At 41.3% G+C, this 24,108-nt stretch overlaps 2 protein-coding genes across 4 annotated transcripts in view; both read left to right on the top strand.

Moving 5' to 3' along the window:
• On the top strand, positions 1 to 4,368 carry LOC103482067 (PI-PLC X domain-containing protein 1-like). 2 transcript variants are annotated; one of them, XM_008437983.3, is made up of 7 exons: positions 1 to 1,389; positions 1,471 to 1,595; positions 2,323 to 2,447; positions 2,527 to 2,658; positions 2,816 to 2,983; positions 3,068 to 3,251; positions 3,370 to 4,368. In XM_008437983.3, exons 2-7 carry the CDS (start codon positions 1,520 to 1,522, stop codon positions 3,609 to 3,611), a joined length of 927 nt encoding a protein of 308 aa, XP_008436205.1. In that variant the 5' UTR covers positions 1 to 1,389; positions 1,471 to 1,519; the 3' UTR covers positions 3,612 to 4,368. The 2 variants fall into 2 exon arrangements, with proteins under 2 accessions (XP_008436205.1, XP_008436206.1); XM_008437984.3 differs by lacking the exon at positions 1 to 1,389 and having other exon boundaries at positions 1,470 to 1,595; positions 1,818 to 2,447.
• A 122-nt stretch (positions 4,369 to 4,490) lies between these two features.
• The window catches only part of spata20 (spermatogenesis associated 20), a 39,989-nt gene continuing 20,371 nt past the window's right edge, over positions 4,491 to 24,108 (top strand). Inside the window, exons 1-14 of one of the 2 annotated variants that reach the window (XM_008437985.3) lie at positions 4,491 to 4,805; positions 6,302 to 6,430; positions 6,517 to 6,581; positions 7,012 to 7,166; positions 7,257 to 7,400; positions 8,576 to 8,777; positions 8,976 to 9,106; positions 10,226 to 10,330; positions 11,539 to 11,613; positions 13,125 to 13,337; positions 13,443 to 13,635; positions 14,800 to 14,968; positions 18,079 to 18,287; positions 23,018 to 23,217. In XM_008437985.3, coding sequence (XP_008436207.1) covers positions 4,600 to 4,805; positions 6,302 to 6,430; positions 6,517 to 6,581; positions 7,012 to 7,166; positions 7,257 to 7,400; positions 8,576 to 8,777; positions 8,976 to 9,106; positions 10,226 to 10,330; positions 11,539 to 11,613; positions 13,125 to 13,337; positions 13,443 to 13,635; positions 14,800 to 14,968; positions 18,079 to 18,287; positions 23,018 to 23,217 — 2,196 coding nt within the window. In that variant the 5' untranslated portion in view covers positions 4,491 to 4,599. Of the gene's footprint in view, positions 4,806 to 4,872; positions 4,961 to 6,301; positions 6,431 to 6,516; positions 6,582 to 7,011; positions 7,167 to 7,256; positions 7,401 to 8,575; positions 8,778 to 8,975; positions 9,107 to 10,225; positions 10,331 to 11,538; positions 11,614 to 13,124; positions 13,338 to 13,442; positions 13,636 to 14,799; positions 14,969 to 18,078; positions 18,288 to 23,017; positions 23,218 to 24,108 lie in introns of those variants that run through there. The other variant, XM_081601062.1, reaches the window with a different exon arrangement.

The raw sequence follows: 24,108 nt of genomic DNA, 5'->3' as shown, positions 1-24,108 counted from the left end.
ATCTACTCGGCATGTTTCAGGTACACTCAGAAACATGTAGAACTTTTTCCTTTTTTTATTAATTTCTTTATCCTTACGTGACATTAAACTGCATTTCAGCATGACATGTTCATGAAATTACAACATGCAAATGCTCATAAAGGCCCACATTCCAGGACATCTCTGCTTTAAAGTTAGGCAATGCTGCACCCATGTAATAAGTGGTTAACCTTTGTGTAACTCTGTACGTTTTTGCTTCAATTATGAATTTTAAAAGCATTTTTTTCTGCATTATGCATCTTCAGGAGGTACTCTAGTGAGTCTGGGACGTGTTCCCAGCAGGACTGAAGACTAAATGCATCCCAGGATTCCCCGGTGAGAGAGTGGGCTAGACTGACCCCCTCCTCAGAGGGAACCATCGTTCTGTCTCTGCTCTGAGTAATGGGACTTCTCTCTGTAGCTTGTTGTCCTGGTTGCTCATTTTGCGAAAGAAATATGTGCTTTTCTTGAAAATTTTGCCTCAAAAAAAGTGATTGAAAGGGCAGAAGGCGTCTTACCTGAATAACAGCGGCCCAGTTTGTGTGTCAGTGCTCTGTCAGTATCGTACAGTGTTTAAGGCAGACGATGTTTTCGGTCACTAGAGGGCAGTACGCTGCATGCAGCACCTTAAAATGTTGGAGGCCTGCTGCACAAAATGACAAATGGTCTTTCTTGTAGGTTAGGAATAAAAATCTAAGTTTGGGAAATATTTGCTTATACTCGGTTTGACCAGAACCTTTGACCTATGTGTAAAATACATGTGGTGAAAAACTGTCACTGTACATCACTCTAAAAAATGTTTCATCTGTTGTACTACTTTTTGCATGAGTACAAAAAAGAAATCTGCCCAGACTGAGCAGGGTTTGGTCAGCTGCCTGTGACAGCATGATGGGGGGGCGGAGCTTTGGTTGTGGCTCAACCGGTCTGCCACACACAAATATGTCATTAGAATTTCTGGAGCTGGTCGCCTGATAATCAAGGAATTTTTTTAAACATCCAACTTGTAGGGCTGTAATTCCAAGTAGTTCCTTTCAGCTTATGAGTTTTAAAAAATCCCTCATTTGTGTTTAGACACTAAAGCTGGGTCCAGATAAAATATGATGTAACAAGGAGCTGCTATAGTGGCAGAGTTTAAGTTTGAAAGCTGAAAGACTTGTTCTGTGTGTGTTTGGGCAGGATAGGTAGTAATGACTATGAGGAAGTTACACAGGAAATCAGAAAAACCTGAACACCAAACAGGAGAAACAACTGCTTCTCTCCTCCCACAATGGTCAGACAACAGTAACAATTCAGCTACTCATGCATAGTAAGTAGCAGGTGCCCTGTCAGACCTGACGGAATACAGGAGAAGAAGAGGTCGACTTCAGCAGGGTGAGTACTACCTGGAACATTCCCATTTATGTTCATGAGCTTGAACAGGTGAGGTTTACTCTTGGATTTTTCTGTTTTCAGGAGATTAGGAGTCAAATTTGGGTCGTTTGATACTAAAAGAGGAAAAACCATGAGCTACGCTGATTGGATGTCGCAGCTGCCAGCTGAGCTTCACACCATCCCTCTGTTTAAACTGGCCATACCAGGTCGGAAACTCCGGTTCTGTCACGGTGCAAAGAACGTAATCATGATGAAAGAATGTAGTTTTGTTTTCTTTACCAGAATCTAAGCTAGAGTAGCCCCGCTCTAGAAGTTTACAGTGCCTTAAAAATGGAAATCAATTGAATTAATCTTGTAAACAGTCTCCATCACTTTGCCAAAATACTCACAAGCCTTGAACTTTTTCGTGTTTTGTTACTTTTCAACAGCGGGTCAATGAAGCGGGTCAACGTTAATGGAGAGAGATGGTCTCTGTTGGAGTAGGGGTGTCCAAAGTGTAACCAGAGGTCTATTTGTGATCCCTTGGGGATTTTGCACGACCCCCAAGTGCAACTATTCAATGAGTGCAATTACACTCATAAATCCTCTATTGCTGTTGTGTGCATTTGAGAAATGGAATCAGGTTTAACACGCTACACCACACCAATCAGTTCATGATTTACCAAAAACAAAGTTTGTTTTCTGGAGTTTCCGAGAAAGTTATTGGGAAATTAACTTATCTTGTAAAAAAAAAAAAACATTGGTGTTCTGTGATTTTTTTTTTACATTTTTTTTTTACATCAAGTAGAACCAGAAATATCCAGTGAGTTTTCCCCCCAAGCTATAGTAAATTCAACATTTTAGAAAACCACATTTGAATACGAGTGGTAATTTGTAGATAACTATAACCCAGAGAAGTGGTTTTCTCCATGATCTTTCTTTTGTCATCCCTAGGAAGCCATGACTCGATGAGTTATGACCTGGACATCGACTCTAGAATCATCGAGCCTGAGAGACTGAGGAGGTTTAGCAGAATCTACTGCCTGCGTAAAATTATCCACACTTGGGCAGCCACGCAGGTAAGGAGCGTTTTAACAGCAAATGTATTTCTGAGAGAGATGGAAAAGGGGTTTGAATTGCCAGGTCTTTTAATCACAGGAGGTGTGCATAACTGAGCAGCTGAATGCCGGAGCTCGCTACTTTGACCTTAGGATTGCCCGCAAGCCAAATGACACAAATCCCACCAGGCTTTTCTTTCACCATGGCCTGTACACCAAAACTGATGTTGAGGTAAACATTAAATCTCTGAAGGGTAACCGTGGACCAAAGTGTAAAACCTTGACAAGTCATTGATGTTTCTTGGGGGTTTGTTAGCTCATTGTGTTAAATATAAGAACATTTAATTGAGTGTGGCTGTGTATTCCCTTCCCCAAACTCCTAATTTCAGACTGTACTCAGGGAAATAAACATGTGGGCAGAGAGTCATCCTAAAGAAATCATCATCCTATCTTTATCCCACTTTGAGGGGTTCGACAAAAAAATCTCCGAACAACTTCACAACCACCTCATCACCTTCATGAAAAATCTGTTTGGAAACAAACTCCTCCTGAGGACGGTAATGTTTTTGCTGACCATCTTTTGGTTATAAATCTCTCAAAAGTATTCCTTTTTAAGGGACAACAATAATGTGTCACCACAGAACTCTCCTACCCTGAAGAGCTGCTGGAGTCAAGGCAAAAACATAATAGTCTCATACGACAACATACAATTTATACAGCCTGTGTTATGGAGAAAAATAATTTATTACTATGGCAACAGCATGGACCGTGGCGTAATTACAACCAAACTCTGTCAGGCTTTGGAAAAGGAGAAATCCTTCACGTGTGAGTATTCCTCGTTTCTACAACCATTTGTTGGCTTAGTTCCCTTTTGGTGACAACAACTTGTGTCTTTACGCTGCGTTCCGTGCCTCGGAATACATCTGTGACCCTTTCTGTCCAGATTTCTTTGTCTGTGGCTTGAATCCAACCCTACCACATGACACCAGAATCCTCAGGTACATCCTTCGCATTTGTGACAACTTCACCAACGTTGTGCGAAGGGGTCTGCCAAAGTTGCTGCGGTGGGTGAACCAGCAATACGACAAGACGCCAATGAACATCGTCGCCTCAGACGTGGTGACTCGAGATGATTTCGTCGCAACGATTGTGAAGCTCAACTTGAAACGGGCGAAAGGACGATGAAAACGTGTCTACCTCTTTGTTTATTTTTGTTAAAGATTGATTTTTATATTTATCAAGAAGACTTAAAAAGTCACTTGATGCTTTACTTGTTCCTACGCATTTTGTTTCTATTCTTGAGCAACATAAATGCAGCAAACCTTTAAGTAAATTGGCCTCAGAAAGCAAAATTTAAGTTTAACAAGGTTTATGCGCAATTTTCATGTAATTTCCATAATTATCCTGATTCTATTTCCTTTTTAAAATATTTGTCAGTTCTGAGAAAATTAAAAACATTTATTTTCAATACAAACAGTTTACATGAGATTTGTTGACATTTCTACAGCTTGAATGTGACACCAGTAAAAAGGAAGGAGAGAAATGGAGGAAGAGAAGCAAAGATGGAAGGAACACAGTGAGGTGTGACTCGGAAGAAATGAGAGAGAGAAGAAAGTGAGGCAGTAAGCAAAAAAGGAAAGGCATAAAGAAAAGACACACAGAAGGAAGAAAAGCCACAGGGAATGAAAGAAAAACAAAGAAATGATACGAGAAAGGAATAGAAATAGGACATAAGGAAGAAAGAGGAAATGGGCAGAAAAGAGTTTTAAGAGGACGGACAGAAGGAAGGGAAGAAATGGCACAAGGTGGGGATATTAGTACATAAAAGCATGACAGATGGAAGGACAAGGGAAGAAAAAGAAAGGACAGACACAAAGAATGGACGGAAGGAGAAGGAAGAACGAGAGGAAAAAAACAAGCTAGGCAATGTAATGGAAATTGAAATATTTTTAAAAACTTCTAATCTTTCTGTCTACTTTGCCAAACTTTGAAAACTCTGAAACCAAGTTCAATGCTTCGTGTGAACTTAATTTTTTTGGCCTGGAGCGCTATCTTGTGTCGAATGAGGAGAATGCAGCAAGAGAGTGTCTCCCATGCATGGGAGTGTAGGCTGTTGTATGTCAATAAAGCAGCTAACGCTAGCGCGCTAAAGTAATGCACTTAGTGGATTAGGATGTTGAGACAGGCATGGCGTTGGTCGGCGTTTAGAGACACTCGTGCGGGGACCGCACGCTCCGCGGCTGCGTCCTTTCTGGCAGCTGACGGTCCGCGGCGGAGCTCAGCTGGTCCCACGAGGGGTTTCGAAGACATTCCCCATTCACTGAGAGGCAGGTCACAGCTACTCCAACAACCACAGTCGGTGTCGGCCAGCTACCTCAGGTAGGCGAGCTCAGAGTAATTAAATAACCTTCCTGTCAACTGATAATGAGAGGAAGGAGCGCTCGATATTTTACAGTGCGTCATTGTCATTTTGTTCCTTGTGGAATCATAACAGTGGAGAGTTAGCGATACTTGAAATTCCATGTCGAAAACAGGTATTTAACATGACCAAAACATTAGCTTTTGTCAAGAGGAGTACACTGCTGAACAAAGACAATTAATTCAAGTTAAAAGACCCTTTCCTTAAATTCGGCATAGATAAAAATGTTACAGCACTTATCTTCAGTAGCACGCGTTAGCTTTTGTTACTGGTTACCATGAGAACGTCCAGACGTGTCTTCGCTAACACTGAGAATTAGCTATGCCGGTGCGGTTCGCGTGTCAGAAATTCGTATATTCATTTATTTTGTAATGTAAATATTTCGGCCGACAGGAGGGAATAGACTTAATCTGTCGTAAGGTGTACGCTCATACTTACACGAGGAGGAATATACATATGCAAGCCCAGTTATATTAAACTGTAAAACAATTAAATGGAGTTCGATAGATAGTTCGCTTACCTAGTACTGCGCAAATGTGAAATGGGTTTTATCTTGATATGATTTAGCTCATATCGACACCTATAGCTGTTAACGCACTGTGAATATAATTGCTTTATTAGATTATACATTCTGTAGAAACGTGGTGGTAGTGGAGTGGTGTGGAGCTTTGTTTCAGGTACTGGACGAATTGTTTAAATTGGGAAAACCATGAATTTAACATGCTAGGAAAAAATTATAAAAAAAAACAATGTCCAGTCATGAGATTTTTTAAGCGCACTAGGGTTACAAAGTGATGTAAAGCGCTCCAGGAAGCCCTCTTTCTCAAATGTGCCTGCTTAAAAACCGTTCTGCAATAAAATTGATCCAAAATTCCTCAATGCAATTTAAAAGTATCATTGCCAATTATCGCAAACACTTGAAGGCAGCTGTTGCAGCCAACATAGGTGTATAAATTTAAATAAATTTAATTTGTACCCACTGCTGCAGCAGTCGGTCTGGCAACAAAACTGAAAAGGCCTCTGACTGAAGGCTCTGACTGTCTCATTGAGCGGCACAATTCTAGAATGAATGTATAGCTTAAGGCTGAATCGATTAATCTAATTCATCTTGATTAATTGATTATTGCAATAATTGTCAACTAATTTAGTAATCAATTACTAAATTAGCTCTAAAAATGGCCATTTGCCAGTTTTAGAGCAAATGGCAAATTTGAAATCTCACACAGTGAGAGCAGTGATTAAGCCAAAACTCAAACTGTAAAAGATGTCTCCCATTAAGCACCGTTTGCAATTCAGTTGGCTGCAGCCCTGATAGTAACCCCAGTTAACAGTGTGTCCGCTTTACATTTTCCGCTTATACATGTCAAAGTAATACACAGTAGCACCAAGTTTGTTTATTGAAATAAAGACAAAACTACTAGTTGTTGTAGTGGCTGTATTGTTGCTGTGCCTTCAGTCCGTCTGTGTTCCTGAGCATGGCATCAGGGAGTAGCAATCCACCATCACCGCATCCCAAACACACAAACCGGTTGGCCAATGAGCGGTCGCCATACCTGTTACAACATGCACACAACCCCGTCGACTGGTGAGGCCTTTTAAACCTGACAGTTATTCATCTTAATAAATTTGTATGTTGAAATGTGATTTTGTTTGTTTTGACTGTTTTTGCAGGTATCCATGGGGACATGAGGCGTTTGAAAAGGCAAAAAAGGAAGACAAACCCATCTTCTTATCAGGTAAGATGTTCAAGTCAACATTATTATTATTACTTAAACCCAGATGATTGGATTTATTTTATTTCAGTCAGCTCAGATCGGATAATCTCAAAAGAAAAAAAAAATTTATCAGTTGGGATCATTCATGGAATAATATTGAGACTTTAATTCAATTCAATTTCATCTGGATAGTGCCAATTCACAACAAATTTCAATTGATTTCAATTTAATCATAAATACAAACATTCCAGTTATCAAACTGAACAGTAAAATTCTGTCAATTAATTATTCAAAGTAGCTAACAGGCTCTGATTTTGTAAGATTAAGACAATATATAACCTTCACACCACTTATCAAAAGATTTACATTGAAGTGACAAAATGCCTCTTCTCAGCACTCTATTTGCTAAAGTTATGCCTAATGATTCTCTATGATCGTCTCCAACCACCAGTGGGCTATTCAACGTGCCATTGGTGTCACGTTATGGAGAGGGAGTCTTTCAAAGATGAGGAGATTGGAAAAATCCTCAGTGACAACTTTGTCTGCATCAAACTGGACAGAGAAGAGAGACCCGACGTGGACAAGGTCTACATGACCTTTGTGCAGGTTTGTGTGTTTCTTGTTAGACTTTTTTTCTCAACAAAGGCTGTTTTTTGTCCTGCATTTGGTTGTTTTATTCATTTATTTTCTTGCCAGGCAACAAGTGGGGGTGGAGGCTGGCCCATGAGTGTGTGGTTAACTCCCGACCTTCGACCTTTTATCGGAGGTACTTACTTCCCCCCGAGGGACCAAGGAAGAAGACCAGGCTTCAAGACAGTTCTGATGAGAATCATTGAACAGGTAGAAACACTAGATAATTAAACCGAACATATTAAGAAGTGACTTAAATATTAGCCGTGCACCAATAGATTGGTCCTATTTCCTGAATTTTGGGAGAACAGGCCACACTTGTATGACAAACGGGTCTTATCTGCCTCTGCAAATGTCTGAAAATCTGCCGCTGTCCCCTTTTGCTCTGCTGTGAGCAGGCAGACCAGCCCACCAAGTCACAGTTAACAATAGTCACTCAATTGCTGCCAACTTAGCAACTTTGTCTCTATATCCAGCGACTTTTCAGAAAAAGAAAATCAATATCAGCTAAAGTCAGAATCAACAGGTCAGGCTCTTTAAAGATTGGTGATGGGCCAGAAGACAATCGGTGCTTCGCTATTTGTAGACATGTTGCTTGTCATTGTTTGCATCCAGATATTTTGTGCATGCGCACAACGCTGGAGGGCAAAAAGACTACTCTTTTACATGCCATCTATAGCTGCGTTGCTGCGGTACAACAGTTCCATTAGCAAAATGAAACCTGGATATGAAGGTGTTATTAATTCAGTGATGTGCGCCACAACAAAAGGAAAATAACGCTGAAAAACCGTTGAAGAATAACCTAACCACTCTTATTCTTCTCTTTTCCTTACTGTCTGTGGCAGCTATGCTACACACAGACTCGTTGCTGTGGCAGCTGACAACAGCTCCACTAATGTATCAGGATTAAACACCAAAAAACACAAACATTTCCCACACAAAGAACAGAACACCTGCTGTACTAATGATCTGACAGAGTGTGTGTGGGTTCCCTTTAACTGAACTGGAACACACCAAATTCTGCAGCACATCTACATGTTAAGGTTGTCAAAGTCAAGCTAGCGTAACTGGCCTACTTCCCGCACCATCGCTGTATTTTTAAAAAATTAGAACATTTTTCTAACATGTGAAATGTGATGCTCTTGAACCTTACCTAGATGTCATAGTTTTGGCAATTAGTAGCTAAGCACTGCATCCCTTTTTCTTTGATACGTCACGCTCACATTTAAGATTTAGCGCATTATGTTGACAATTTGACAGTTAAAACCAATTGCAGTCATTGTTATTGCCCTCCAGCAGGGAGCTGGGGGCAGGATCTTGCACGTGTGACGTCACGTTGCAATGTGTTAATTTAAAGACTCTGAAAAGTGGCTTCCTCTCTGCAGTGGCAGAACAACCGAGCGACTTTAGAGTCCAGTGGTGAGAAGATAATCGACGCTCTAAAGAAAGGCACAACCATCACTGCGAACCCAGGAGAAAGCCCTCCCTTGGCCCCAGACGTTGCTAACCGCTGCTTTCAGCAGCTGGTCCACTCCTATGAGGAAGAGTACGGAGGCTTTAAAGACGCTCCCAAGTTCCCCTCTCCAGGTAGACTCACCTGGAGCCAGAGTGCTCATCTGCAACTCTCTGGTTTCCATTTGTCTTGATGGTTTAGCATAAATGGCTAAAGGAAATGGCAGCTCTTCCCATGCTCTGTTCTGTTTGCACCATAGTTCAGATTGGCTTCACAGATGTACACCAGCTGGATGAGAACTCATGTGAGCTGGTCTTTCTGTCCCTCTACAGTGAATCTGATGTTCCTCATGTCTTATTGGTCCATGAATTGCTCCACCTCAGAGGGTGTCGAGGCCCTCCAGATGGCCTTGCACACACTCCGAATGATGGCACTGGGAGGCATCCACGACCACATTGCACAGGTTCGTATCCATGCTGGGAACGTAGGAAACTATTCATGCATAAATGTTTGCAAATTTATCAAGCTAATATTGTGTCTTCTGTATAAAATCAGTCATGTTATTGCTGTAAAGCCTAACTATCTGGTTATTGCAGTATCAGACAGCAGGCTGGATATAAGAAAGAGCAAATTAACTCTGTGGTAAAATTTGCTAAGGACCAAATGGTAAAAGTGTGTTTTATGCTGTTATGTAATGAATGGGATATTTTAGTTGTGAGCAGAATTCAGTTTTTTTTTCAATCACAGATTCATAAGAAATGCCACCTCAAGGCACTGTACATTACAAACTGATCCAATTCCTATCCAGTTGTATATGAACGCATTTTGGGTCTAATTTAACCTCAAACAAATTAAAGTCATTTCAATACAACCTAATCATTTAGTTCAGTTGGAACCTGATTACCAGGTTCATCCATCCAATCAGAAAACCGCACAATTAATGTCAGTTAAGTTTATTTATGCCAACTGCTAAAAAAAAAAAAAGATTAACTACCTTTGGAAACTCAACCATTTGCATGTCCTTCCTTACTTGGATTTGTTTTGTGTACATCTAGTAAATATGTGTAAAAAGCCTTAAAATAGAATTTTTTAAAAAATTGCAGCCACATTGTTTTGTGTCAAAAGGTTTAGAAGAAAATCCTACCTTTATTTGAGTACTGTGCACAGCCCCAATTTACTACATTTTCTTGTAATCCTATAAAACCCTCTCAATCTGACCAGAGCACACAGCTCCAGTTAAAAGTCTCAGTTGAGTTCAGCAAACTCCATGTTCACAACTTTGATAGTAGAACATTTAGGGAGACCTAACTTCTAAAAGTTATGGGGATTCAGTGACCCCAAGATGCCACTCTGTGCTGCGGTTCTCCAACCAAGAGTTTACTGTAGATGTTTTTTTGTTGTTTTTTTTAACTTTAATTCCCCTTCTTCTCGGTGTGTTTTGTGGTGAGATAAATATTAGTCGTTAAAAGCCCAGTGAGACAGTTAGAGCCTCATTTTCTTAGTCATGCAGCACTGGTGTTTGCTGTATGTCTTTTCTAATGGTTTTCCTGGAAAGGACCTCATTCTGCGGCTGTTTTTCCAGGGTTTTCATCGTTACTCCACAGACTCTTCGTGGCACGTTCCTCACTTTGAGAAGATGCTGTATGACCAGGCTCAGCTGGCTGTGGCTTACATATCCGCTTTTCAGGTTTGGGTTTCTCTTCAGAATCAGCCTTATTGGCCAAGTCTGTGCATACAAACAAGGATTTTGACTTCAGTTTCACATGCTCACACTTTATAGACATTAAATGTAAACTTCATTAGAAGAGATAAAAACAAAGTAAATGTACTTACACTCATATTTTGCACAACATATATTATGGAAAAGTGCCTGTATGTGTATTTCTGTTTTGCAGTAAAGTAGCTGCCTACTCTTTCTGTAAGGTATCAATTGTGTTCGTCAGAGAAGCAACATGGGAGATGAAACTTTCTTGATTTTGCAAATGATGCTCGATAGCAGGGTTGGGCAACTCCAGGCCTGGAGGGCCGGTCTCCTGCAACTTTTAGATGTGTCTCTACTTCAACACACCTGAGTCAAATAATGAAGTCATTAGCAGGACTCTGGAGAACTTGACTGCACTGAGGAGGTGATTCAGCTACTGGATCCAGGTGACTTGGGCCAAGGAGTCATCTAAGAGTTGCAGGACACCGGCCCCTGAGGACCAGGATTGCCCACCCCTGCTATCGAGCATCATTTGCAAAATCTCTGCAGCGTTGACCTGAATGTAAAAACCCAAACGATTTGTGTCCAGGATGGCAGTGTCATACACCGTACCTTACAGTACACTGTACCAAGGTACTTTTTTCGTTGCAGTAGGAACAACAGTCTCTGCTAGACCTTCTTCCCAACAGTGTCTTTGTGTGACAATCACCACAGATCTAGAGAAAAGGTGGATCCTAAAAATGGTCAGTGAACTACAGCAGACAGAATGTTGAGGACGGTAAAGAAGTTACTCACTGGCTCTTTAATGAGCCAGACAGAAACCCCGAGTGTGAGACTTGGGTGAGCGTTTACCATTTCACAATTGATGGGGTTTTGCTGTGTTTTGTTTAGGATTGGGTAAAAACTAGTTGAATCTGAGTCTCAGAGTTTGTGGTATCTTCCTCAGAGTCTGGTGCACTGACCCGTTTATTTTTTGGTGTGTAGACTCAAACTAAATAACAAAGACCAACAGACACAAGCTGAAATACAGCCAGATGTACTTGCTGTGTTTAATGATGATATACAAGTAGCCTGAGCGCTCTTGTAAGATTCTGCTGGGAACATCCTGTTGATGAATCACAAGGCGATGCCGTTAGGGGTCGAACTCCGGTTGAATCATAGCCCTCATGCAGGTGTTTTCCATTCTTTTCCAGGTATCAGGTGAGCAGTTCTACGCAGACGTGGCTAAGGACATACTGCTGTACGTCTCCAGGGACCTGAGTGACAAGGTGAATCATCGACAGCTCGCCTGCTGCTGTCTTCTGTGTGAAAACTGTCTTAGTTGCTCCTGAGTACTGCTAGTATGTTCGTACGTCCCTTGGGGCCCTGGGTGGAACATTGCTGACAAATCCTGTTAAAGCCTCGCTCTCCTGTACAGTTCAACCTTTCTCCTCTTTGATTAATGAGGGGACAGTAGTGAACAGAGCATACAATTAAAACCATACTGTTATTGTTGAATTTTCTGAGATTTATGAAGTAATTATATTCTAATGAAGTACCATGCCCAGGGTAATTTTCTGTAGACTCTCTCCACTTTTTTGTGCGACTTGCTGTGTCTCTTCCTTTAGGGAGGCAGAGAGTCCCTGAGTTCTGCCAACTCTTACATTACATTACAACCAGAGAGCTTACATGGCTTTGTAGGTCTTTATATGGCAGTAATGTTGGTGCTTTCTTAGGCTTAGATTAAGACCATTGTTTCTTCGGCGGTCAGACATAAGATGTCGAGAAGTATTCTCACCCCTTGAACATTTCCAAATACAACTGCAAATCATTTTCTTCTGGGATTTTATGTGAGAGACCATCAGGAAGTGGTACTAATAAATTTTGAAAATTAGTTTGGGGCTTTGTAAAAGGCCCCAAGTACTAATTAAAATCAAGTCCTGTGACATTGACAAGTCACCCACTAGGTAAACAAAATATGCTGGATAATCTCAAGGTAACATTGGAAGAAAAACTATTAAAGACGGCAAAAGACTTGTAACATCACAAGTTTTGAATAAGTGCGTGACGTGATAATACTTTTACTTTTGTATTTGACCCAAAAGGAAGAAAGTTAAGCAGTAGAGGGCTAAGAACTCACCGTGAGGGAACTCCTAAAAGTATTGGTTTATGCATTGACAAAAAAATAACAAGAATTATAAACAATTATTGGGAAGCAAGTACAGCTACAGAAATAATTTATATCTGCATATTTATGTCTTTAAAATCCAGTCATTGTCTTTATAGTGTTATTTATTTATGCTGCTTGTGACATTATCCAATCTGGTAAAAAAAATTATGAATTGTTAAATTTTAAAATGTAGTTTTTTCCCCAATATCTGACTGAATTTTTTTAAATATCTCGTCTTTAATTTTATAAAATTTATTAAGTGGGGAAAAACATCTGCTAGGAAATAATTAATTTGGTCAAAATCCCTGGTTGCAGGATTAGCGGTACTCCTTCAGTCAGTACTTGGAAGTATTTGTCATGCGTTGATGTGGTTTTATGTTTTGAAACCAACTTTTACTTTAATAACAGTTGCCACTGTTTAATGTGCCAACTGTGGCTAAGTAGAAGTTTCTAGAAACCTAGAAACCTTTTTCCAGGTATTTTGTCGTAACTGTTTTTTATGTGAAAATCTTTGTCCCCAGAACATTTCTGTCATGGTTGATTCCTCATAAGGTTTTGATGGATTTATTTATTTTAGCCCATCTTTGCCAATCGTGTTAGTAAATTGGCGCTGTTTGCACTGTTTTCCAGTCTGGAGGCTTCTACAGTGCAGAAGATGCTGACTCCGTCCCAGCACCAGGGGGGCTGGAGAAGCGAGAGGGGGCCTTCTGCGTGTGGACGGCCTCAGAAGTGCGGGAGCTCCTGCCTGACGTGGTAGAGGGCGCGGTTGGAGCCGCCACACTCGCAGACGTTTTTATGCACCACTACGGAGTCAAGGAGCAAGGCAACGTTGCAGCTGAGCAGGTCTGATTGTATTACTTTAATATTACGGCCGTATCTGCTTTTGATGGTTTCCGCTCGTCGACATGGGGTCAGTGTTGGTGAAGACGTTATGCTTTCTATTGCCAGGATCCACACGGGGAGCTGCAGGGGAAAAATGTGCTGATTGTCCGTTATTCAGCAGAGCTAACAGCTGCTCACTTTGGCATCACGGTTGAGAAATTCAACGAACTCATGACCTCAGCCAGAGGCAGAATGGCAGAAGTGAGGCAGATTCGCCCGCGACCCCACCTGGACACCAAGATGCTGGCTTCCTGGAATGGTAAAGTCCAAGTCTGACAAAGCAGTGAAAAGTAAAATCAGCAGATCTCAGATTTCTATACCTTATTTATTTTTTTATTGATTGTCGTATTACAACCAAAACCTTTAATGTATTTTATTAGGATTTCATGTTATCAGCACAAAGCAGTGCCTAAGTGTGAAGTGGAAGCAATCTTTTGTACTTTTTTTTCCAGTTATTCTTAAATAAAACCTGAAATATGTGGAAACTTAAGTTTCCTCTTCCACTGACCTCCTTTCGCTGCAGTTGCAACTATTAGCCTTTTCGGATATGAACGTTGGGGTATGTTTTTGCCTACCCAACTCAAAGATTGGATGGAAAAAATCCATTGACATCAACTTGCAAACACTGCAGTCCATCATCATGTTTATCACTGGGGATTGTCCATTCGGTGAAGGATTAATAGTGGAAAGCCGTGTCTTGTACGGTTTCCGTTTGTCATACATCCGTTGACATCTGTTTCCGTGATGTCATAACCCACATCACATCACAATCTAGTGACATACCCTAAAGTTTGCATTTGTGACGAGACAAACTATGATAAAGTTTTTCAAGATGGAGAAAAAGCGTATCAATTAAAACTGTTGTTTTTCTACGTTAACATGGCGCTAATTTTAACGCTCCTTTCCATTGTTTTGCCCATCATCTATAAAAATGCAGTTAATTACTAAGCACATGCATAAACAAACAGTCATGCTCACCCATAGGTTTGGGTTCCTTCACCGGATGTCTCCTGACGGTATGTTAGCGAGGTAATGAGGCCCTGCCATCCCGAGAACTTTCCAATTAGTCCCGAGCTTCTTCTTCTCCTCTCTAATGAACAAACTCCTCCATTAATCACCTGTCCGCCGCCGCCGCCGCACTTTGAAGACCGGGCTGTGCACCATTGGCTTTGATACTCTACATGAAAGAGGTGTGGAGGGGCGGAGGGAGGAAGGGAAGGATGTAGTGAAGGATGAGAGAACGTGGGGAAACTTCAAAGAGAGAAATAGGGGTTTGGGGGGCAGAAATAACTGCGCTGGGTCTTTTGGCGCGGGCTACACATTGGCACCTTGGCAAGGGAACGTGATGTTTTAACATGAGATGGAGTTATTTTGGAGCTAATCACCACCACGAGCATCGTTATTATCGCTTCCTCCCTTGCAGGCCTGATGCTGTCCGCCTTCGCTCGGGTTGGAGCCGTGCTGGGGAACGAGGTGCTGCTGGAGAGAGCGGTGCAAGCGGGAAACTTCCTGAAGGAGCACCTGTGGGACCCCCATCAGCAGAACATGCTCCGATCTTGTTACGGCGGAGACCAGATGGAGGTGCAACAGATGTAAGATGCAGTACTTTAGCTCAAAAATGGTATAATAAAAAGCACATTTCACCTTTTTATAAAAATATTTAAGTATTCCATCAAAAATATGTTTTTTATATTAAAACTGTAGAAAGCTATGAAATGTTCATGGTTTTTTTTTTACATGAAAACAGGCAACCATAATATCCGGGTAAATAAGTTTTCAGCCTTCATGGTCCCATGCAACCTGGTTATTGTAAAGCTGTGTTTTTATCCAGCAGCTCGGTTATTGGATTTTTCAGGCTGCATATTTTAACATAATTGGCCTTGTTTTAATTTCATTTTCAAAGCCTATCAAATAACTCTTGTTGCAGACTAAATTTCTTATGGCTGAGACAAGAATTTTTCTTTATACTCTTAATTAATGTCATTAATGTCATTCAGTAAGTGTATTAGGATGTTAATATTTTTAGTCTCAGAACACACCCTTAAAGTCAAGAATTGACTCTTTTGTTGATCCAACACAACAACTTCAGTTGGCCCTGTTCCGTTGGCCAGCAACTGTGCCCCAGTTACTGTGATTGAGTGAGTGTGAAATGCTATTGAATCAGCAGAAAAATGTGCCAAGAGTCCCACAACCTGCTCGATGGAACATAATCAATTTGAAACACATATGTGAACAAATACACACTTTGTGCCTAAACGCCCTGGCCTTGTTCCACGGCGCCCGTCTCATTCATTACCGTCCTGTTCAGAATGGTGTCGTCTTCGAAAGTGCTTACAGAGGCTCATTTCTCAGACCTGGTTCAGCTTCCATACGTACCGGGGCAGGTACGGGCCGCGAGCCCATTTACCAGAAGGAATGGTAGGGGCTGAGACTAACTGGGTTAATAGGATGTGGAGTTGGTGCTGTATGTTTTCTGGGGCTCCTTCCTGCCAACCGAAAATTGAATGCATTTACGTCTTTGAGGAGCAGAAGGAAGGTGGAGAGCAGTTTTACTTTGGGAATCAGCTGTTTTGTCACCAGTAATGTCATATGGAGCTGGTTTGCTAAATATGAATTAGTTCCCTATTAGCCTGGAATTGCCTTCCTACGCAATTCAATTTCTCCCGTCGAGGTGAATATCTTCAGTAGAATTTCAACTGGGCAAATCAGCAAACAGAAATAAAAGTTGTGAACGATGACTTTCTGTGCTAGTTTAAGGATTCCTGCCTGTAAGTTTAGAAACAACAGCGGAAGAAGTCAACAAAGGGCCCTGGCTCTTAAGACTGCGGGAGGGTTAAGACATTTTATTGCTAGCAAAGGTGTTCAGCTCCATGCTTCTCTCTTCACAGTGGGGTATAGTTGTTTACAACACACGCAAATTCTGGTAAGCTTCATAGCGTAGCTTCCTTTGCGATCCAGCTGGCGCATTACTTACATCATGTATAAACATAAGCGATTGGGTAAAATCAGATCCAATCGTTTAAACTTCAACCGCGTCTCGCTTGACGTACAGAGCTGCCACCTAGTGGTTGTACCTTCTACTATAAGCCGCCATCTTGTGAACAACTTCTAGTGTTGCTTCCACCTTTTGCTAGTAGCTGCATGCTTTTTATGAAAGCACTGAAGCCAGTTCAAACAAATTTGTTTCAAGTATTTTAATTAATATATTGCAACAACTGCTTGAAAATGTGAATATCAGTTCCCCCTCCCGAACATTTTCAACCTTGTCATACCCATCCTGATTCTTGCTGACTCCTTTTAACTCGACTGATGCCCCAACCGATTTCTTGTCTCACTGCAGCGTGACTTGATGGCTCTTTATGACCTCTCACAAGAATGCACTTCATCTCCTCCAAATCGCTTTTAGGTTTTCACCCTCTCCACCATCAGCCTCGCCTGACACAGCACTATCTGGCCACCTGTCACAGTCCGTCCTCCTGCACTCACTCATCTGGAGGTTGGCGCTGTGAGAACTGGAAGGACAGGGGACAGTGGAATAACAACAGTTTATTAAAAAGTGGTTACTCAGTGGTATCAGCGAGGAAAAAAGTACTTCAGAATTGGTATCAGCCGTACACAGTTGTTTTAGACATGGGAAAGAAGGGATTGACGACTCTAAAGAATTCGAAACAGAGATGTCCCGTTTGGTTTGTAGACGTGTTTCTTGACTAAATGGAATTTATGAGTTTGCTAAGCTCAGATATACTATTCATCAAAGTACGAAGGTTAATGGGAAAGTTCTATTAACTCGATAGATTTGTACAAGGAACTACCAAAACTTAAACCTGCCACATATTAGAGGAAAAACACCATCACTGTTCACTGTGAAGCCCAGCTTTCCATTGGCCAAGAAATTAGCTACTACTCCATAAACAATAAGCGCCCCACTGTTATCAACTTAGCGACTATGTCACAGCATCAGTCATAAAATAGTCGTTATCAGCCAAAATCGGAATCACCAAATCGGGCTTTTCAAAGATTGCCGCTTGGCTGGAAAACTGTAAACTGTGCATCCCTAAAACAAACAGTCAGCTCCTGGATTGGTCTTTCCAAAACGTTGTTGAAAATTTGTGGACTTAAAAGTTGTGTTTCTGTATAAATAAAACTACCAATTTAAATGAACTGTACCAATATCGCCCATCGGTACGATCGAATATTCAGCCGTAAAACAACCATGAGGATGAAGTGCAACTTCTTGAGAGTTTTAACCAAATATTTACAAGGGGGAAATGTATGTAAAATAAATGTCATCATGTGCATATAATTCTTGTCCAAAACGTTGCATAATCACTTCATCATTGACAAAAAAGGGTTTAAATAAATAATTAAAGGTCTCAAATTTTAATGGTATTCATTCCCTTGATGAGTGTGTATAACGTCTGATTTGGAGGTGTGCTAACTATTTCTAGCTCTGTCTTTTTATATATTGTAAATCACGTCTTTGGTTGACATATAAAAGTGTCTTTTTCTCCGTCCTACCTGAGAATGTATTCTGGTTTGCACAGTTACTGTATAAAATATGAAGTGTAAAAACAAAAACAAAAAAAGATCCTGAACTAGTTCACCAGTGGAGCTCATCACAGTGCTTTTCCACATTGCTCCAACGATAAATACTTAATGATTAATGTCCTCGTTTTGTCTTTTCCCTCTGTGCGTTGCCCAGATCCCCGCCTATCTGCGGCTTCCTGGACGACTATGCCTTTGTGGTTTGTGGCCTGCTGGACCTGTACGAGGCCACGTTCCAGACGGAGTGGCTGCGGTGGGCAGAGGAGCTGCAGGCCAGGCAGGACGCGCTGTTCTGGGACAACCAGGGCGGAGGTTACTTCTGCAGCGAGCCCAGCGACGCCGCGGTTCTGCTGCGACTGAAGGAGGGTGCGTGATGGCCTCGCTCATTATTTGCGTTAACGAGCAATTGAACAAGTCGGCCTTAATAAAAGTGGCTGACGTTCAGAGAGAACCGAAACATCAAACTTACCCTTTTACTGAAGAGCAGTCCAATCTAAACTCTCAGGATTTCCAAATATATCTTCATAAGAGCTGCATTTTTTATTTTTTTTTACGGATAGCTGAGATGTTTGATTTACACTATCTGACGAGTAGAAGAGGTGAGAGATATGGACAGAATTTTATCACAATGTTTTGTGGTATAAAAGTTATGATAAATAAAACAATAATTTTTTTAGGTAAGCGTATGACTGTAACTGCATATCACATTTAGAGCACCACAGACACATATTGCTCTAGATAAACATTCCTATTTTAAAAAGGCTTCTTCAGGATGCCAGTTACTTTAAGAAAAAGTATGATTAATATCACTGAACTACACACAGTAACTGCATTTTACCATATTTTTAAATTTACTGACATTTATTAATGCTCTCGTTGAACAAACTGGAGAAAATCTATCTAGCTTTTTCTTGTTTGTCGAGGGTAAGTGTAAATTTATCAACAGTTTGCTGGATAATGCTCATGTTAGCCACTGGTTCGCTTCTGTTGCCAACCCTTTGTATACTTCTGTCATCCTATACATCTTGAATTTTATTCATTATGGTCTTAAAAACGCTTAAAGTTGTGTTGGTGAAACTCGCATTAACCGTGTAGCAATGCTTGGTGCAGATCTTGTTGAAGATAAGCCAGCATCGTTGATTGGGGCTTGTCTTTCACCTCGATGTGTTTTTAACGTTTCATGAGGAGTGCTTGAAACTCTGCCTGCATCAGTTTTTCTGTAGGGGTTCGTAGCTTCAGGGGTGAAATAAAGAAAGGATTGATGGACAGGTGGATGATTAGAACTCCTGCTGCAGTGGACCTTTGTGCTTTCACCCAGTCTGTGGGATGGAGAGCGCCGAACACTGAATAAATTCAAGGTTTGAATCGCACAGGCACTGCAGATGTCTGCGCATCGCAATGGTTTGGCTAAAACAACCCTGATGAAAAGCAGCGGTTTGAACAGATGTCTGTATTATTGGAACAACAGACAATTTGACGGATTGTTTTTGTCAGAAACTCACTAATTTATTCGTCCATCATGAATCTGTTGCTTCCCCGCTGTTGCCCTTCGCCATATTGATCGTTTCAAGCTCAGAGGATCTGGAAGGCTTTACTGTAATATCCCTGCCACTTTCACTCATTTGCTACACTTCAAGAAAAGAGGCTGCCAGCAGGAGATGGATGGACTGATAGGTGACTTGATGAAGGATAAAAGATGGGAGGATTATTGAACTCCTCCGTCCGCCGTAAGAACACTAGAAACCGCCAGTCACTCACGGCGAACCTCTCTGCCATAAAAAGCCCCTACTACACTGATGCCCTGCCTCTCGAGCTGCTTTGATCACTAGAGCTGTCAAACTCGTCTCCAGTCTGTCTCTCAGTCCATCTGCTTCTGACAGATTGGAACAGCGCCGCAAAGTACAGCGGGAGTCTGAAATCAACTTCCTGACTCTGCTCCCGTCATCTCTCACTAACCTCCTTATTTTTTCTCTCTTAATTTGTGACTCCCCACATTCTTGACGTGATTTTGCAGCCTTTCAAATAAGAACGTATCTTTTGAATGTTGCGTGCCAGTAGGTGAAAGCTCAGATATGAATAAAAATGGCCGTAACCTTGATGTGCACTTCAGCCTGTCTACGAATGCTAGCAGGCAGCAGAGGCTGGCACCTTGTAAACATGCTATTGTTTACCTTTGATCAGTCGGGTCTAAGCTTCTGGTTTGGATCTAGTCATCTTCCGCATTCAAAATGTCTCAAATTGATTGTTTTCTCTGTTGTTTTTTTAAGGTACACTTGATTTGGTGCTTCTATATTTGTTGTCTTTTTCCAGGATCAAGTTATCGATAAAGATATTCCGTCTGTCATCTTCGAGTGCTGCTTTTGTTTTTGTGTTTCCCATCAGACGTACTCCAGGCTTAGTTCTTCTGTGTTTAGCCATCTTTCATTTATGAAATCATTGACATTCCAGTTTGTCATAAACTACAGATTTTTGTAATAAATTACCTGCTATTTTTTTCCGTCACACTTTAGATATGTGGTCAAGCGGGACGTTTGAATTCAGTACTGCGAACTGTGAATCTTTTGAGCTCATTAAGAGCCACTTCTCAGAGCAACGCTGGTAAAAACGTGATTAAAGGGTTAATAGAGGAGCCATGTTGTGATGACTTCCTGAAGGCGGAGTTTCAGAAAGAGCAGGAGTTTTTAAAGAGACGGAGACCCAATTTTAATGCATTGAATTATGAAATCTGATTTCTTTTAAGTCATATTTGATACATACAGCATTTTTATATAAACTTGAAGGTCTGATTGTGCTATGAAGTGGCTCTCTGTACCTGGAAAATACATAAAACTGCTCCTTTAACTTCTCTTCTGTTCGTGAATTTTTTTAGATTGGATTTTATAGATTTTATACTTTTTCAACTGTCTTATGTAATATAACCAAAAAAATCAGGACACACACTCTGTACAGACGTTGGATAATTAAAACAACTCTATTGTTCCAATACGAAGTCATTGATAAACATTCTGCTGCCGTTAACTTTGCGTTAATGGCAGTTAACGGCTGTTTGTACCTGGATGTGTCTTTTTCCTAGATCAGGTCATTGCTGCCATTAACTTTCTCTTACAAGTTTTTCTGACCCCCGTCTCCTGGTAAGCAGTACATATATCACACATGAATGCGTGTAAATATGTAAAAGTGTGCCCCGTTTGTATTTTATTGGAGCTGACATGAGAGTGGTTTCCCTTCTGAGGGGACTCACGGTGCCATTATGGCGTCTGCGCTGCGTCGGGTTGAAAGCCATTAGCGACACGGCATCGGACGCCTTTCCCAGCAGCGTAGCCTGTCAGCTGTAGACAGATTACCTCCAAGGCGCTGCCTCTGTACGTGTCTCAGCCTTTGCCAGACTCCCATGTGTATGTGTGTGTGTGTGTTTGTGTCGGAAGAGGAAGGTTAAAATCATCCACACTGTCTGTCCTGCTTTTATTTGAATTTATTTTCAGTTAGCTGAGTTTCCTGAGACTACAAACTGTTTCTGTCTCCTGAGGCAGCACTGCACTTTTCAGACATTCTCCCAGGTGAAAGAAATATATTACACACGCATCAAGTTAGAGTACACCAGGTTTAAAAAAAACAATCTGTTTCATGACTTTAAAACTTGATGAAAGTGTAGGCGGTGTTTTATTCAGCGACTATTCTTTGTCGATGCCAGCAACAATTCCCTCCACAACTCTCTCTCTCGGTGTGCGTTTGCGACCTCCTTTCGAATGGAGCTCCTTAAGAGAAGGAAAACGTGACATGTGGAAAGTGACACACTCGCCTACCAAACCCTGGTGTGTGTACTTGAAGGTTTGTTAGTCTTCCCCACCACGGGGCTCACAAAGAGCATACAGCTGGGTGAAATCACGCTCGTTCTGCAAGTCTCTCATGCGTCGGTGCGCACGTGTCTCTTTGTGATTTTTAATTCATGCTTGTCACAAAAACAACGGAATATGCGTTATGTAGTTACGTTCATGTGGCTTCGGCTGAATAATTCTGTCGGGTTACTGTTGCTATTTTTAGGTTGCGTCCAAGGTACGCAGTCAGACGTAAAAATGGCTTTGGATTCTGAAGCACTCAGAAACGCAGTCATTACTTTGAGATGTAGATGTGCTGAGAGGTCAAAGGTCATTTGTAAATTGTGCCCAAGCTCTAACCAGACCTTGGTGTCAGATGAGAACCAGTCACTTCACAGAGCACATCGATACCCCTTATAGCTGTGGGTTGAATGTGTGTTTAGGGGAGGATCGAACACAAAACACACTTTAAGGTTTTTATGATTATATGAAAACTTTGATCAGAGGGCAACAGAAAATGTCAGCAAAAATAACTTGTTTCTTTTCAGCAGTCATCCTTTTAGCTGTAATCAAGGATTCTATCAACAAAGTTTGGTGTAAGCTCTTACTTATCCAGGACTTGGTAATCCATACGTGGCAGTTGGACTTCATTCATTTTCTTATGCACCAAATAGCTGAAACGGTTTCTAGTGTTTCATCAAATATACAATTCTAATAAAAAACACAACAGAATCTGAATTTCCACTACAAGCTTAGTTGTAGTAGTTTCAAACTACATTTACATATTTACAGTATTGGTGGAGAAAAAGTTCCACATTTAGACAGATTTAGATCCACTGCAGTCGTCATGCCAGGGCACTTGATGGCACTGTGATTGTAGCATGTAGTGGAAATGTGCATGCACCTTTTGACCACCATCTTCCACCTCATTTGTTTTTATCAATTGATGGTTAGTTGATCAATAGAATCGATCAACTTTAGATTAATCAATAACTTGTATCACTTTCATTGGGACTTTCTGTAGGTCAGTGGTCCGAACAATGTGCAGGTCAGTACAGAAAGTGTTTACTAGACATGAAAATCAATCTTCTTCCATGACCGTTTCTGTCTCTTGACTTAAATTCTATGGCAAACCTGTAGGGGGAGCAAATGAGACGATGGCCTAAGAGAGGAACCAGGATTCTACGGTTTATATATCTACAATTTGTTCAATGAGGAATGGTCAGAGGTCGATACCTATTAAAAGCTTATGAAGCTGTTGAACCTCCCTGTGTGTCACAGATCAGGATGGAGCAGAGCCCAGCGCCAACTCCGTCTCAGCTTCCAATCTTCTGCGCCTGTCCCACTACACCGGAAAACAAGAGTGGCTCCAGAAGTCCCAGCAGCTGCTGGCAGCATTCTCCGACCGGCTGACCAGTATTCCCATAGCTCTGCCCGAGATGGTCCGGGCTCTCATGGCCCAGCACTACACACTTAAACAGGTACGCTGCTTTGTTACGTCAAGATCAAGACTTTTATTTGGCTGTTTTAACTATTCCCGCTGCATAAGATTGTTAATATTGACAGAGTAGTTATCATAGACCACTGTGCAGTACCCAACCCATCTGTTTCTCATCTGTCGGTCGTGAGGCCTGAAAGACAGCTAAGCTGGGGGGGGGAGCGGGTTTGTTTACCTGAATGTTCCCTGGAACTCATTTTCATGTCCGCCTACTGAAAGTAGTCAGTGTTTCTGCTCGCATGACAAATGGAGCAAGCATAATAGACACGGCTTTTACCGAGTAACAAAAACTGAACAAAACATTATGCAGCACGAGAGGAAGAAGCTGTTTAAACAATGAGCGTCTGCGTATTGATTGCGCTGGAACATTTCTGTTCGGGAACGCTGCAAAGAAGAAATGCATCACTGAAAAAAAGTAAAAAAGAGAAAGTTATATTAGGGAAGGAGCGTAAATAAGCAGGAAGGTGTTATTTTAGTGCATGATTGTGATTCATATCCTGTTGTATAAATTTTTTTTTTTAATTCTATGACCTGTTCTTCCAGTTCCGGTTTCGCTTTCAAATCTGTCTTTTTGACATTTCAATCTCTAGATTGATCTTTCCATCTTAGGTTTTAGAGAAGGCAATCACAGTGCAGGTGCGATCGTGACTGATTTGGGATTTCAGCAGCGTTTTAAACAGCTTCTGGTTCATTTAGAGTGAACCATGATTAGCAGATTCAAACCAGGCCTCGGAGCTTTCCCCTCATCCACCAGACATAACTCCTGGACGGTTCCTCGAAGGAAAACACAACTGAAAGAGCAATTGCTTTTCTTACAAATACCACACTCAACAGATGTTTAGGAATTTCCCGTTCGCGTGATTTACAAAGCCGG

Source organism: Poecilia reticulata, chromosome 19 (genome assembly GCF_904066995.2).
Source record: "Poecilia reticulata chromosome 19, P_reticulata-male-v2, whole genome shotgun sequence".
Lineage (NCBI taxonomy): Eukaryota > Metazoa > Chordata > Actinopteri > Cyprinodontiformes > Poeciliidae > Poecilia > Poecilia reticulata.
The sequence above is the reverse complement of the archived record's forward strand: the minus strand, read 5'-3'. Positions and strand labels throughout refer to the sequence as shown.